The sequence below is a fragment of the Staurois parvus genome, unplaced genomic scaffold (assembly GCF_062004578.1).
Source record: "Staurois parvus isolate SC_StPar_1 unplaced genomic scaffold, SC_StPar_1.0 ptg000282l, whole genome shotgun sequence".
NCBI classification, from domain to species: Eukaryota; Metazoa; Chordata; class Amphibia; order Anura; family Ranidae; genus Staurois; species Staurois parvus.
The window spans coordinates 8,589,844-8,603,927 of NW_028318078.1; the positions used below are offsets into that span (position 1 = coordinate 8,589,844).

At 44.4% G+C, this 14,084-nt stretch overlaps 1 protein-coding gene across 1 annotated transcript in view; it reads right to left on the bottom strand.

The window, feature by feature from the left end:
* LOC149458639 (inter-alpha-trypsin inhibitor heavy chain H3-like) overlaps positions 1-11,443 on the bottom strand; it is a 263,380-nt gene extending 251,937 nt beyond the window's left edge. The window contains exons 1-2 of the mRNA XM_089681994.1: positions 11,343-11,443; positions 2,603-2,620 (exon numbers count right to left, since the gene is read on the bottom strand). Coding sequence (XP_089538120.1) covers positions 2,603-2,620; positions 11,343-11,435 — 111 coding nt within the window. The 5' untranslated portion in view covers positions 11,436-11,443. The remainder of the gene's footprint in view (positions 1-2,602; positions 2,621-11,342) is intronic.
* Between the last annotated feature and the right edge of the window lie 2,641 nt (positions 11,444-14,084).

The window sequence follows — 14,084 nt, forward strand, 5'->3', positions numbered from 1 at the left end:
AGTATGTCTGCAGTCTCTGACCATCTTCTGTAGTATGTTTACAGTCTCTTGGACTGTGATGTAAGGGGGAGCTCTGTGGACTCTGATGTAAGGAGGGGTCTGTAGTGACCAGAGACCCCCTTACATTAGAGTTTCTCTTTACGCCACAGTCTGCAGCAGTCCCCTCCTTACATCTGAGTCCTCAGAGTTCCCCTTTACATCAGGGTCCACAATGCTCCCTTTTACATCAGGGTCCACAGAGTTCCCCCTAACACTGTAAAGGATAACTGTGTTGGGTTATATTAACCTGACCTGCATGTAAATTATAACTTTGTTATAATACCACTAACAGTTGGAATATTTAGTAGCAAGGACATTTCATGGATGGACTTTTTGCACAGGTGGCAACCTATCACGGTACCACGCATGAATTCATTGAGCTCCTGAGAGCAACCCATTCTTTCACAAATGTTTGTAAAAGCAGTCTGCATGCCTAGGAGCTTGATTTTATACACCTGTGGCCAAGGAGGTGATTGGAACACCCGAATCCAATGATTTGGAGGGGTGGCCTAATACTTCTGGGCAATATAGTGTATATATATATATATATACACACACACTGTATATAGCAAAATTGGCAGGTTTAGGGGTAAAGTATGGGGCAGGGGCGTTGCAGGGTCAGGGGGAGGATGAAGTTCAAGGGCAGAGAGCTTGGAGGGAGAGGGGGTGTAACTAGACACAGTAGGAAGAGGAAAGGGACACAGGGAATGCAGCTACGGTAGTGAGAAGGGTGGATAAGGCATGCAGGAGCAGAGTTGAGAAGGGGCAGTCTGTGTAAGTGTAGGGTGAGAGATGAGCCTGTGAACAAGATGGCTGGAATGGTGATGCGGGTGTGTTAGTGAGAGCAGAAAAGCATATACAGGTGCATTGCTGAGAGGAGGGTTAACGGGATTGTAAACCCTTACACATACCCAGTGAAGTGACTGGTCTCAGGTGATATGCAGAGATTAAACAAATCCTCCCACATAAGTTGTACCTGTCTATCTACAGTCTTCTCTTCTCTAAATCTATTCAAAGTACTGAATTTTGTGTTTCATACTGATAGCAGAGGAACAAAGCAGCACACAGAAATGACATCTAGTGCACTGGATAGAGACGAGTACACACTATAGACGGATATGCTTTGTTCAGATATCATGTCTGAGGTATACAATCACTTCAAAGGAGTAAGAAGTGGTGACAGCAGGGATGGGTTAGGATGTACATGAGCAGTGTTGTGAGGATTTATGTCTATGGAGAGATGAAGAGGCACCAGCACCAGCCAGCTGCAGTGCTCTCTTCTTCTTCCTGAGGCTTCTGTCTCATCATGTGCAACACAGGGAAATTAACCCTCTATGGTACACTGAAGAGGCTGGAATGCGAACAGATCCAGTCGCAGCTGACAGAGGGACCACTTGTAGCGCCTGTGGAAGCCCGCTGTAACGAAGGAGTAAGGTAGGTCTTTACTCTTTAATCCTCAACCCATAGACTAACCAAGTATTTAATCTCTGCAATGCAGCAGGCTCCATTGCAAGGGTGGACTTTTTAATTTTCCTGGAGTTGGACTTTAAAACTTTGTTAAACTCAAAAGGGTTTTTTTTACTTTAAAGTATGTTTCTAAAGAGAGAAGGTTTTTACCTTAATGCATTCTCTGCCTATTTGCAGATCCCCCCCAGCCCTCCTACTTATACATACCCAAGCCTGATCTCGATCCAGTGCTGTGCCCAAGAGCAGGGCAGGGGCGCTCCCTGCTCTCTTTTCTCACTGGAAAGGCAGCAGAGGGAGCCATTGGCTCCTGCTGCTCTCAATGACAGCCTGTGAGGAGAGAGTGGGGGGAGTGGCTTAGCTTCACTCTGTGTCAATGGACACACGGAGCAAGGAGCGCAGGTGGGGGGTTCAAGAAGAGTAGGATCAGGGCTGCTCTGCTTTGATGCATTCTCTGCAATATGGTAAAAAATAAACCTTCCAATATCTGTTCCATCCACCCCCTCCCTAAACAATTACCTCATTTGATCCAGTCGTTTGCAACCCCACTCTCTTCTCTTCCTGGTCTCATAAGAGATTCTGAGAGCAGCAGGAGCCATTGGCCCCTGCTGCTGTCAGTCAATTTCTGTGAGGAGAGAGTGAGGGGCATGGCCAAGCCGCACTATATTTGTCTATGGACACACAAAGACCAGATCAGGAGCGTGCCTGCATGGGTGCCCCCTCAGAACACGGCTTGCTGAGGAAGCACCCACAAGGCAGGTGGAGTGAACAGTGCTGATTGGGAACTGTAGAAGAGTGGGGAAGGGGCTGCTCTTTGTACTATCATTGCACAGATCGTGTAAGTATAACTTCTTTTTTATTTTAATTTAAAAATAATAGCCTTTACAACCACTTTTAAGTACAATGGGCTAACTGTTACATTTTCACATTATCTTTGTCTATATTTAATTAAAGGTCAATGTGCAAAATGCAGTGCAACTATAAATTACAATAACGCAATGTCTTTGTTGTAAATGTCTTATTATATAGCCTTATACTGTATGTATAAATAATTTATGTTACAGTTCATTACTCCCAATTGTGTATTTTTCATTATTACCTTTCCAGTGGCTCTCTTCTGTAAGAAAAACACATAAAAGAAAATATTGTTATACATTGCATATTGTAACAGAAAAGGTAAAAAAATTAGATAGAATGAATTTTTTTTTTTAGTTGGTACAATGAGTAATGTGCAAAGACAACCCCATAATAACTAATCAAATTTCAGTATTATTGCAGTCAGATCACGATAGGGAGAGTTACACTTACCTGTGTATGGTGATTTAAAACAGGCACAGGACTATAATAAAACCTGATTGGGATGCCAACCTTTATCTAAGCCTACCCAAATTTAAATGTTTGTTAGTAGTTTAGGGTAGTAGACTAAAGCTGTTGAGAACGAGAAAATTCAAAGCAGTTATGTGGCATTGAAAAAACTGATGCACATGTTCTTTCCCTTTTACATATATCTGTATTTTTGCTGTGTTGTATTGAACTGCATCAGGTTAATATTCTTCAGCAGTATGCTGACATCTAGTAGTGGTTTGAGGCAACAAGAAAACAGAAAATTAAATTCAAATACTTACCGTAATTTTCCTTTCATGACGAGCTCCATGACAGCACAGCTGGGTGAGGTGCCGCCCACCCCCTGCCTGATCAGGACATAACTCAATAAATTTTTGACCGACCTCAGCCTAGGCGTTCCATAACTCATACTACTAAACTGGGTGGGATTTGTGCTGCCATGGAGCTCGTCAGGAAAGGAAAATTACGGTAAGTATTTGAATTAAATTTTCCCTTTTCCTGACGGCTCTGTGTCAGCATAGCTGGGATTTAACTAGCCACACAAAGGAGGGTAGTGCAAAAACAATTTAATTTTGCATGGAAGCAGAGGCCAAGATACTCCTGCTGAAATCAGCAGTAGTCAAAGCTGCAGGTTCTATACAATAACGAGTCATGAAGGTATGAACAGAAGACCATGTATGCACTTTGCAGATTGCTTTCGGGGAAACTCGACCCACTGCTGCCCACGAGGTTGAAATCCCTCTAGTGGAATGCGCTATGAACCCCTCAGGCACAGGCAAGCCTCTCACTCTGTAAGCTAAAGAGAAGGTCTTGACCAGCCAAGTAGCGATTACTCTACTAAAAGCCCTCGAGCCTTTCTGTGCACCATTAGGGATGGTGAAAGCTGAGCTCAGAAGTAGTGTCCACATAGTCTCTCAATGAGTGCCCAACATCCAATGGACTTGGATCCCGGGAATTTTCTGAAAGGAGCATCGGGAGTGTAATGTCTTGCGTTATGTGAAACCTGGAGGCAACTTTGGGTACGAATCCTAGCATCGGTCTAAGCATGACCCTATCCAGAAAGAATGACAGAAAGTCATGCTTGTTTGCTGACCTTTCTGGTATCTGTGACCTTAGTCGAGCAGCCTAGATTGATCAGCCTTTGCCTTTCAAGACCCAGGCTGTCAGCCTGAGTTTCTCCGGAGCAGAGTTCTGAATGGGTCCCTGCAAGAGCAAATCCAGTGTCACTGGCAGAGGGTATGGTTCTCTGATGTTCAATGAATGGAGTAGTGGGTACCAGGGTCTTTTTGACCAGGCTGGTATTACTGATAGAACCGTCACCCTCTCCTGGTGTATTCTGCGCAGCAAGCTGAGAATCACTGGAATTGGAGGGAAGGCGTAAGCAGTCTTGAAATTCCATGCCATTGTCAACGCATCCACTCCCATAGCTTGTGGATGGCTGATCCTTGAGAAAAAATGAGGTAGTTTGGTATTCTCTGGGGAGGCAAACAGGTTTAACTCTGGCAGAAAGGCCCATGCCACTAGACTCCGAAAAACGTGAGGAGAAAGGCCCCACTCGTTGTCCAAACTCGTTCTGGATAGATAATCTGCCTGGGAATTCAAGCGACTGGGCACATACATTGCTGTTAGCAGTTGTAAGTTGGCATGGGCCCATTCCATAATTGGAGTAACCTCCCTCAAGAGTGGAATGCTGTGGGTGCTTCCCTGTCTGCGTATGTAGGCTACTGCCGTTGTGTTGTCCAACTTCATCAAATTACCCTGATTGAGTTTCTTGAAAGCCAGGAGTGCTTGGAATGTTGCCCTTAATTCTAGAATGTTAAAAACCATATTGACAGCCCGGAATGGCCACTGGCCCTGGACCCAGTGACCTCCGCACAGGGCTCCCCAGCCCACTTCACTGGCATTTGATTGGACCACCTGTTACTGTATCGCAAGCAACGAATGACATTGTAGGAGATTTTGCCATCTCAACCACCATTCCAGGCTCATTCTCATCTGGGGAGTGATTTGTATCTTCTGCCCAAGATCCTCCAATCTCCATTGTTCTAAGAGCCCCACCTGAAGGGGACGTGAATTCCATTGCGCCCATTTGACCATCAGAATAGCCAAGGTCATAATTTCTAACAGCCATATACATTCTATTGCAGGAAGGTAGAGTCTCTTCTGGGCTATTGACATTGTTTTCAGGATGCCTGACATCTTGTCCTAGGTATGCCAGGCTCTGGGCTGGCACAAGGTGACTCTTCTCCAGATTGATTAACCATCCGAAGTTCTCTAGTGTCTCCATGGTCAACCTCCACTGTGACAGAATGTCGTCCGAGTAGTAATATATTCGCACTCCCTGTGACCTCAGGTACACCACTAGGGCCAGAAGAATCTTCGAGAATATTCTGGGTGACGTGGTCAGCCCAAATGGTAGGCATACAAACTGGCTCCTACATGACAAGTGTGAGCTGGCAGATAGTCAAAAAGACTTCTGGGACTCCTGTCCCAGAAACAAAGTTGGCCTCTTCGACTTGCGGTTCGCTGCCGTGTTGAACCACTGACGACAAAATTCTCTTCCTGGCCTGTAAGATTTAGCATCTCTACCTCTGGTCCTTGGCAAATTTTTGTAAGCTGCATCTCTTTTGCTCAGGAGCCTCTGATCCTGGGGAATAAATCCCAACTTCCCCCCTGTGGCTTTTGTGATGGCAGTGTCTAATTTATTTCCAAACAGGGACTGCCAATCAAATGGTATCTTACACCATCCTTGTTTGGAGGCTGGGTCCACCACCCAGGGCCTCAGCCATAGGGCTCTTCTGGCTGTCACTGCATTAAGCATGATCCTGGCCTACATCTTAATTAGGTCAATGGATGCCTCCACCATAAAAGAAGCTGTTAGCTTAAAATTGGCAAAGGAGGCCAAGACCTTGGCTTTGATCAGGTCACTTCCCATTGCCACTTCTGATATCTGAACTCAGGACTCCATGGCCTTCGAAATAGCTGTCAAAGCCATAGAAGGTCTACACGCCCCACCAGCAAGTGGGTAAATCTTTTTAAAATTAACATCCACTCTTCTATTGTAAGGGAATTCCTGTACGGCAACTGGCTAATAGAAATAAGCATAGGCTCAAGGATGCGTGCAAGGATGCACTCACACGGGTGCACACACGCGGGAGCGTGCCCACTGTTTCTGGCGCCAGACAGGCTATTTAAAGGAAGCTCTTACTCTCTGTCAGTGCTGACTGGCCTTCAGCTAACTTCCTGTTTCCTGCTGTATACTGTTTGTTTCAGTTACTGACCCGGCTTGCCCTTGACCTGCTCTTGAATTCTATTTATGCCTCTGCTCATCGGTTTCTGATCCTGGCTTCCTGCTGACCACGTCCCTGTCTGATGTTTTGGTACCTCATTGCCTGCACTTTGCTGACCCTGGCTATTACTCTGACTACGCTTCTGGCTCCAGTTTTGTCTCTACAGTCCTGGCTCTACAGTCTTGCCGAGTGCCTGTCCAGTCTGTCATTACATCAGCTCCGGTTATCATGCTTTTCAGAAGTGCCGGCAAGCCACATACACAGATCTTCCAGTTCCAGTGGAGTGCGTCTTTAACCCCAGCTGGCCGTCCCGGCATCAACTCTGTTCCTGACTGGATGCCCACCACCAGCCGCAAGCTCCACAATCAATATCCACAGGCACTCCTGTTCCTCCTGTCCCTCGACACCATCTGTTTCACCTTCAGTGGGGCCTGGGTTGGAGATACAAGAGAGGCTGACCTTGTCAATTCAGACTTCTATCAGGTACGTGACAATACCAGTCAGCCAGTGATGGAGTCTAAAAGGGAGACCTCTCTGCTCACTACACTCTGCCAGACAGTCACTGCACTATCCCATGCTGTGCAGGGGCTGCATAAGGACTTTGCTCAATTGTATGGCACACTGCAGTTAGTGTCAAGCACTTCTTCCGCCTCGGATTCTCAGAGGGTCAATGATTCATCTAAACAGACCATGCTCTGTACTTTCAATTAACTGCCTCCTCCTCCTGAGCCCAGGGTCCCCCTATATGAAGGTTTTTCTGGGGATCGTAAGAAATTCAGGACCTTTCAGAACTCCTGCGAGTTGTACTTCGCTCTTCTGCCTCGAACTTTCTCATCTGAAGAGGTGAAGGTGGGATTCCTCATCTCCCTGCTCCTCGAGGAGCCTCTGGTCTGGGCACATCATCTTCGAGAACAACATGACCCTGCTTTGACTTCCTTTTTTCTGGCCATGTTCCAGCTATACGCTGATCCTTTCCGTCACCAAACTGCTGAGACCATGCTGAGCAACTTGCAACAAGGCCAAAGACCAGTGGAGGACTATGTTTCTGACTTTCATCTATGGAGTGCAGATACTCAGTGGAATACATCAGCCTTGCGCTTTCAATTTCGTCATGGTCTGTCTGAATCCATTAAAGATGAACTTGCCAGGGTGAGAACACCTACCTCTTTAGACGATCTAATTTATCTCAGCATCCAGATCAATCGACGTCTACGTGAAAGACAGTCTGAAAGAAGGAAGAACCTCTGCCATGCCCCAGCTAATTCCTGGGGTCCACCAGCTGCCTCTATTTCAACCATGTCAAGAGTCACTGCAGGCATCAATAAATCTCCTCACCCCAATGCTCCGAGGCCTCCCCTGTCTGAACAAGAATGATTACGGCGCTGCAAGAAGTTCTGTCTCCCCGCAGCACCTAAGCCAGGAGGACCACTCCTCAATGTCAATATAGACTCTGAAACCGCTAAACTGATACCCGCAGTTTACCATAAGTACCTTGATGTCTTTAATAAAAAGAACACTGACTCTCTCCCTCCTCATAGACCATATGATTGCCCTAATGAGCTGTTACCTGAAGCTGAAATTCCCTTTAGACGAATTTATCCACTTTCTGAACTAGAATTGGAGGAGCTGCGTAAATACATTGATGAGAATCTTGACAAGGGGTTTATCAGGCCCTCTACCTCGCCAGCTGGAGCTGGTATTTTCTTCGTTGAAAAAAAGGACAAGACCATGTGTGGACTACCGAGATCTTAACAAAATAACCATTAAAAACCAATACCCCTTGCCACTCATTCCAGAACTATTCCAAAGACTGCGAGATGCACGAGTATTCTCCAAGCTGGACCTGAGGGGAGCCTACAACCTAGTTAGAATCAGGGAAGGCGACGAGTGGAAAACAGCCTTCCGGACCCGTTTTGGGCACTTTGAATACCTTGTAATGCCCTTTGGTCTCTGTAACGCACCAGCTACTTTTCAGCACTTGGTGAATGACATCTTTCGGGACTTCCTGGACCTATTCGTTATTGTCTACTTACATGACATTCTCATTTTTTCTGCTTCACTAGAGATCCATCGGGTCCATGCAAAACCTGAAAAATGTGCATTCGAAAGACTGTCCATTCAGTTCTTGGGACTTATTATCTCTGCAGATGGAATTGCCATGGATCCTCAGAAGTTGTCTGCAATACTCGATTGGCCGCCCCCACTGATAAGAAAGCAGTGCAGCGGTTTGTGGGGTTTACTAACTTTTACAGAAAGTTTCTTAAAGACTTTTCTGGTATCATTTCTCCGATTACGCAGCTGACAAAACAACGGACAGTTTTTTCCTGGACTTTAGAGGCTCAAGCTGCATTTTTAAGACTAAAGGGTCTCTTTACATCTGCACGCATCCTTAAACATCCAGATCCTGCATTGCCATATGTCCTGGAGGTGGACGCTTCTGAGAATGCCGTGGGGGCCATACTGTCACAATGACAGGGTGTGTAAGCTCGAAAGAGCAGGGCCCTTGAACCCCTCGTGTATTGTTTTGTTACTGTATTGTCTCATGTTCTGTCCCCCACTATATTGTACAGCGCTGAGTAAACTTTTTGGCGCTATATAAATACTGTATAATAATAATAATTTTATCACCATGTGCAGCTGAGCACAACTTCCAGCCACTATGTGCCTACAAAAATTAATAATAAATTATAGGGTGCCGCGCTCTATTAATATCTTAATCTATATATTAGAAAGAGCTCTATGCATAATTCTAAGTACGTGGTAGTCTGATAACTACATGAACTTCCACCATAAACGTGCATATATATAAATTATTCATGTAAACCAAATTAATACAAGATGATAAATAAATAATGATACTATAAGCAAAAAAGTGAAAATTAAATAAATCAGCATAAACAAAAAAGTGAAAAAGTCCAATCGTGATCTTTATCTATAAAAATGTGAATCCAATGTGCACTTGTGCAAAATCAAACTAGGTAAAAGTTCAGCAGATAGCTGGTTTCAATATACTCTCCTTATGGACAGCCTGTGGTTGTATAGCTGGAGTTATGTAGAGAGGAGCCTGTATGGATACAGGGATCTCTCCCTCCTCAAAGTACTCCTCAATCCAGTTCTCTATATTTCCTCGTATGGATCATAGAAAAGAGAAAGATATATAGTGTCTTATCCAAGATAAAAAGACTTTATTGTGCGCCCATTATGCACTCACATTAAGGTAAAACAGTATGCACTTTCATAATAACCGCTGTATGCGGTGAGGATCAGCCTCGTGGGTGTGCTTGTGCACACTGTGAGTACTCGCCGTATCAGTAAACAATTGCAATGGTATTCAGTTATATTGTTGTGCGCAGTACATTCCACTCCAATAGGAATTAATTACAGCTGAGCACACATTTTTTATATATTTGAATAAAGTTTATACTTTAGGTTCATCAACCTATGGTGCGTAGTGAAACGCACCCTCGTTCAGTATAGGGTTGAAACAGAGTGGTACCCTCATACAAAAGAATGTATCTACATGTCTCACTTGTCTTACAAATCTTTAAAACAAGGTCTTAATTTCTTGATTTAGACTAATAAGCAAGGTCATGCAAATCATTCTTTTATGCCCCTTGGCCAACTGGTTTCACAAAAGGAAATAAATAATTAAACGCTTGCAGTAATTAAGTAGTGGTCCAGGCACATAGTATGTACTGTATCTGTCAGTACTCTCGTGGGTTGTTAAGGAATGGGTGGGTGCCAAATCCCTAACAACCCATGAGTCATCAGTTGTCAGTGGGGTTCCACACTGACAGCTGAATGTAAAAAATCCAAACCACACCTGAAGGGCTTGGTATGGATGGGGTGGACCCCACGCCATTTTTAACATTATTTTTTAGGAGCTGGCAATTCTTTCTTTTTCATTCAGCTGTCAGTGGGGAACCCTGCTGACAACTGAAACATTAACACATGGTTTTCACTACTAAAATACTGCATGACTTGATAAAATAACTCATGTGGTATTTTAGTAGTGTTTTTTGTGAAGTCAAACTTTTTTTAAAAAATGCTGTGCGGTATCCTACCACATACTCGGATGCGGTAAGATACCGCTTAGCGAATTGTGCCCAATATGTTTGTTACAAGACAGTCTTGCATGGTATAAGATAGTGTTACAGAGCCTGCCTTGTTATCAGGGAGGGTACCATATGTAAAAGGCTTAATTCACAAAGCTATAACACAAGGATAAGTATCCTTATTTTAGCATGTGACTATAATTTTCAAATCTTATTGAACTCAACTAAAAATAACTGTCATTTAAAAAAAAAAAGTATTCTTATCCTTGTGTGTTAGCTTTGTGGCTTAAGCTATATATCACAGAAAATGAAATATGAGAGCCATTATTATGTTAGAAAAACTGATAATTTAGCAGGTGCTATCACAAAAGGGTCTTAAGCCTTGTACACACAATAAGAATATTGGATTAATGATCGCCCATTTTTTTTTTGCATGCTAGTCTCGTATCGAAAATGGAGATGTTACTAAAGTTACAAAGATTCTCGTACGACAGAATACAACTGAAGTGATGTCTTTTATTGTATTTTGTTATAATGTATTCTTTTGTTTTCCAAGCATGTGCGTTCTTGGTTACTCAATTTTTTGGATGAATACTGTACTGGTAAAATTAAAATTGTTTGTTCTGGTACCATACAAGAACATTTTTTGTGCTTGTCTCTTCGGATAATTTAGTATGAACAGTCATGATCTGCTCTAGAAAGCTGTGTACTAACGATCAATTAACAGATTTGGTTTGAAACGCTACTTTTCGGCCAAGTTTCTCGTCGTATGTACTAGGCTTTACATACAGTATGAGCTACACTGCCATGTTAGAGACACAAACATCAGTAGATCTACACAGGGAAGGTTGTGTCCAGCCCAGCTTACCCAAATGTCTTTTGGTTATGTTAAGTGATATGTCCTCAAAATTCCCTAAATAGAGACAGAGATACATGATGGCTAACCTGAAGAGGAACTTTAGAGTCCATAGCATTACAACTTTAAAGCATTGGTAATGTCATCTGCCACATCAACAATGAATGAAAGATATGCCAATTATCTTGAGAGACCATAAATTTAACAAAAGCAGTCTCTCATGCAACTTGAGAGAATTGCCATGTCTGCTGTAAATCATATTTTCGATTTTTCAGAAAAAGAAGATAAACATACCTGAATTTTTCGAAGTTCTTCAATAATAAAATCACTGTTAACTGGAGTAAGGACACAAAACAGCAAAGAGCAAAGCAGCTGTAGACGAGCCATGTTTACAATGAGCTTTTTTCCTTTCTGTGAAACATTTTTATGCCATGCAGTATTATAGTCCATGTTAATAAATAATAGGAAACCAAATATTGCTAAACACTGAAATACTCAACCACTTGCCCTCCGGAACATTTACCCCCCCCCCCCTTCTGACCAGGCCATTTTTTGCTATGCGCCACTGCGCTATTTCAACTAATATTTGCGCAGTCATGACAATCAGAAATAGAGCATTATTTTCAGTGTATTTGATCACCTCTGGGTTTTTATTTTTTTGCGCTATATTTTGAAAAAAACCAATATTTTCTCATTTACATTACAAAAAAAATCCAATTAGCTCAAATTTTGTCATAAATTTAGACCAAAATGTATTTTGCTATATGTCTTTGGTAAAAAAAATCCCAATAAGTATCTATTAATTGGTTTATGTGAAAGTTATAGCGTCTACAAAATATGGTATAGATACTGGAATTTACCCCATTTTTTGCTATATAGCACTGCGCTAGTTTAACTGTCAATTGCGCGGACATGCAATGCTGTACATAAATTACATTTATGTAATTTTTTCACCCATAAATAGAGCTTTCTTTTGGTGTTATTTGATCACCTCTGGGTTTTTTATTTTTTGTTCTATAAACAAAAAAACTTCCAAAAAGTTTGAAGAAAAATTATATTTCATCATTTCTGTTATAACAAACATCCAATAAACTCGAATTTTGTCATATATTTAGGTCAAAATGTATTCTCCTACGTCTTTAGTAAAAATAATCCCAATAAGTGTATAATAATTGGTTTGTGTGAAAGTTATAGTGTCTACAAACTTTGGTATGGATAGTGGAATTTACAGTTTTTACTTTCTGACTGCCTATCACATTTCCTGAGGTGCTAAAATGCCAGGGTAGTACAAACACCCCCAAATGACCCCTCTTCGGAAAGTAGACACCCTAAGCTATCTGCTGAAAAGCATGTTGAGTCCATGGAAGATTTGTTTTCCACACATTTTTGGAGTGTTGGAACCGTTACTTTTTAATATATTTATAAACGATATAGGGTCTGGGATTAAAAATCCCATTTCAGGGGGCGCTCGTGAGCAGCAGCCAGGATGGCTGCCTTTTGATCTTCTCCCTCGGCCGCCGGACACATCGGCCGATTTCTGACCCTCAGGGGGGATCCCCCTGCTTGCTAGCTGGCCCCTTGTCCTCTGTGTGCCCCAATGGGCAAGAAAACACCAGCCGCCCGAGCCTCCAGTGCCCAGCGGGCTGCCCTGGAATTTGCGGCCTACCCGCCGGAGGTCGCAGCTGAAGCCGCGGCCCCAATTTTGGGCCGGCCGCCGGAGGCTTCCAGGACCCCGGCAGTGAGTCCGCGGCTCCCGCCGGAGGCGGCAGATGAAGGCCCGACCTTGATTGTGGGTCCCCCGCTGCCGTTACCTGTTGCTCCTAGTGGTATGGAAGACCTGGCAGCAGGAACATCCCAGCAGTCTCCCATTCCATTCTTGCGGGATGCTGAGCTCCTGCACCGCTTTAAATCTATGCTGCAGGCGGATTTGTCCTCTGCTACCTCCAAGCTGGCCGACGTCTTTCGCAAGAAATTCAGGAGTTGGGCACCCAGACGAACGATCTCGAGGATAGAATGGACGCTGCGGCTACGGTCTTTGAAAATCACGAACAGGATTTGTGCGACCTCAAGAAAGAATTGTCGGACGCGATGCTGCCCCTTGAGGATTTAGAAAACCGTTCCCGCCGTGGCAATTTGCGGCTAAGGGGTATCCCGGAAACGGTAACAGATCTCACTTCCACCACTACTGCTCTGTTTCAGGAGGTGACGCCCGCTATCCCCATTGAACGGCTCAAATTTCACCGCATACATCGTGCATTGGGAAACCAGACAGCCGGATGGGCCCCCGAGGGACATTATCATCAAGTTTACTTGTTACCGCACTAAGGAAACTATCCTCTTGGCGGCCAGAAACAACCCTGATCTCAGCTTCCAGGGGCATCGCTACCAGCTCTTCGCGGACCTCTCCCAGACCACTCTTCAGAAGCGACGCCAGTTGAAACCCTTCACTTTGATCCTGGTGAAACGCAGTATTAAATATGCATGGGGCTTTCCATTCCGCCTCACCTTCAACTACCATGGCCGCAGTCACTCGGTTGCTACGCCGGAGGAGGCCCATTCTCTCTTGCAATCTTTACACCTTCTTTCGCCAGCTTCCGCTTCCTCCGGGCCACATCTGGGAGCGGTCGTCCAACAGGAAGCAGGCCCTTCCTCAGACCCCTTCGCGATCAAGTCCTTCCTGTTCTTCCCTGGGCTGAAAATGCATCTTGAACCTCCCACGTGTCGTTTCACCGATGGACTTCTCTGACAGGACCGTGAGTTTGGCCCCTGGGCTTTCCCGGTTTGTTGGCATTCCAGGTTGGGACTAATCCAGCTTGCTCCCTTGGCTGCCATCCCTGGTTGGGGGGAGGGGGTCTCCTCCTGGACTTGAGGATTATGATTTTCTGCTGTTCCAGCCTATTTGGGGTCCGGGTGATGTTATTCGGGTCTCCGTTGGTGGCATGGGGTGCTGGTTCCCTCGGGCTCCGGAGTGGGAGGTTGACCTGGTAGGCCCGGTTGGGTGGGAGGCGGTTGGCCCCCATGGTTCTCCGGGATTCT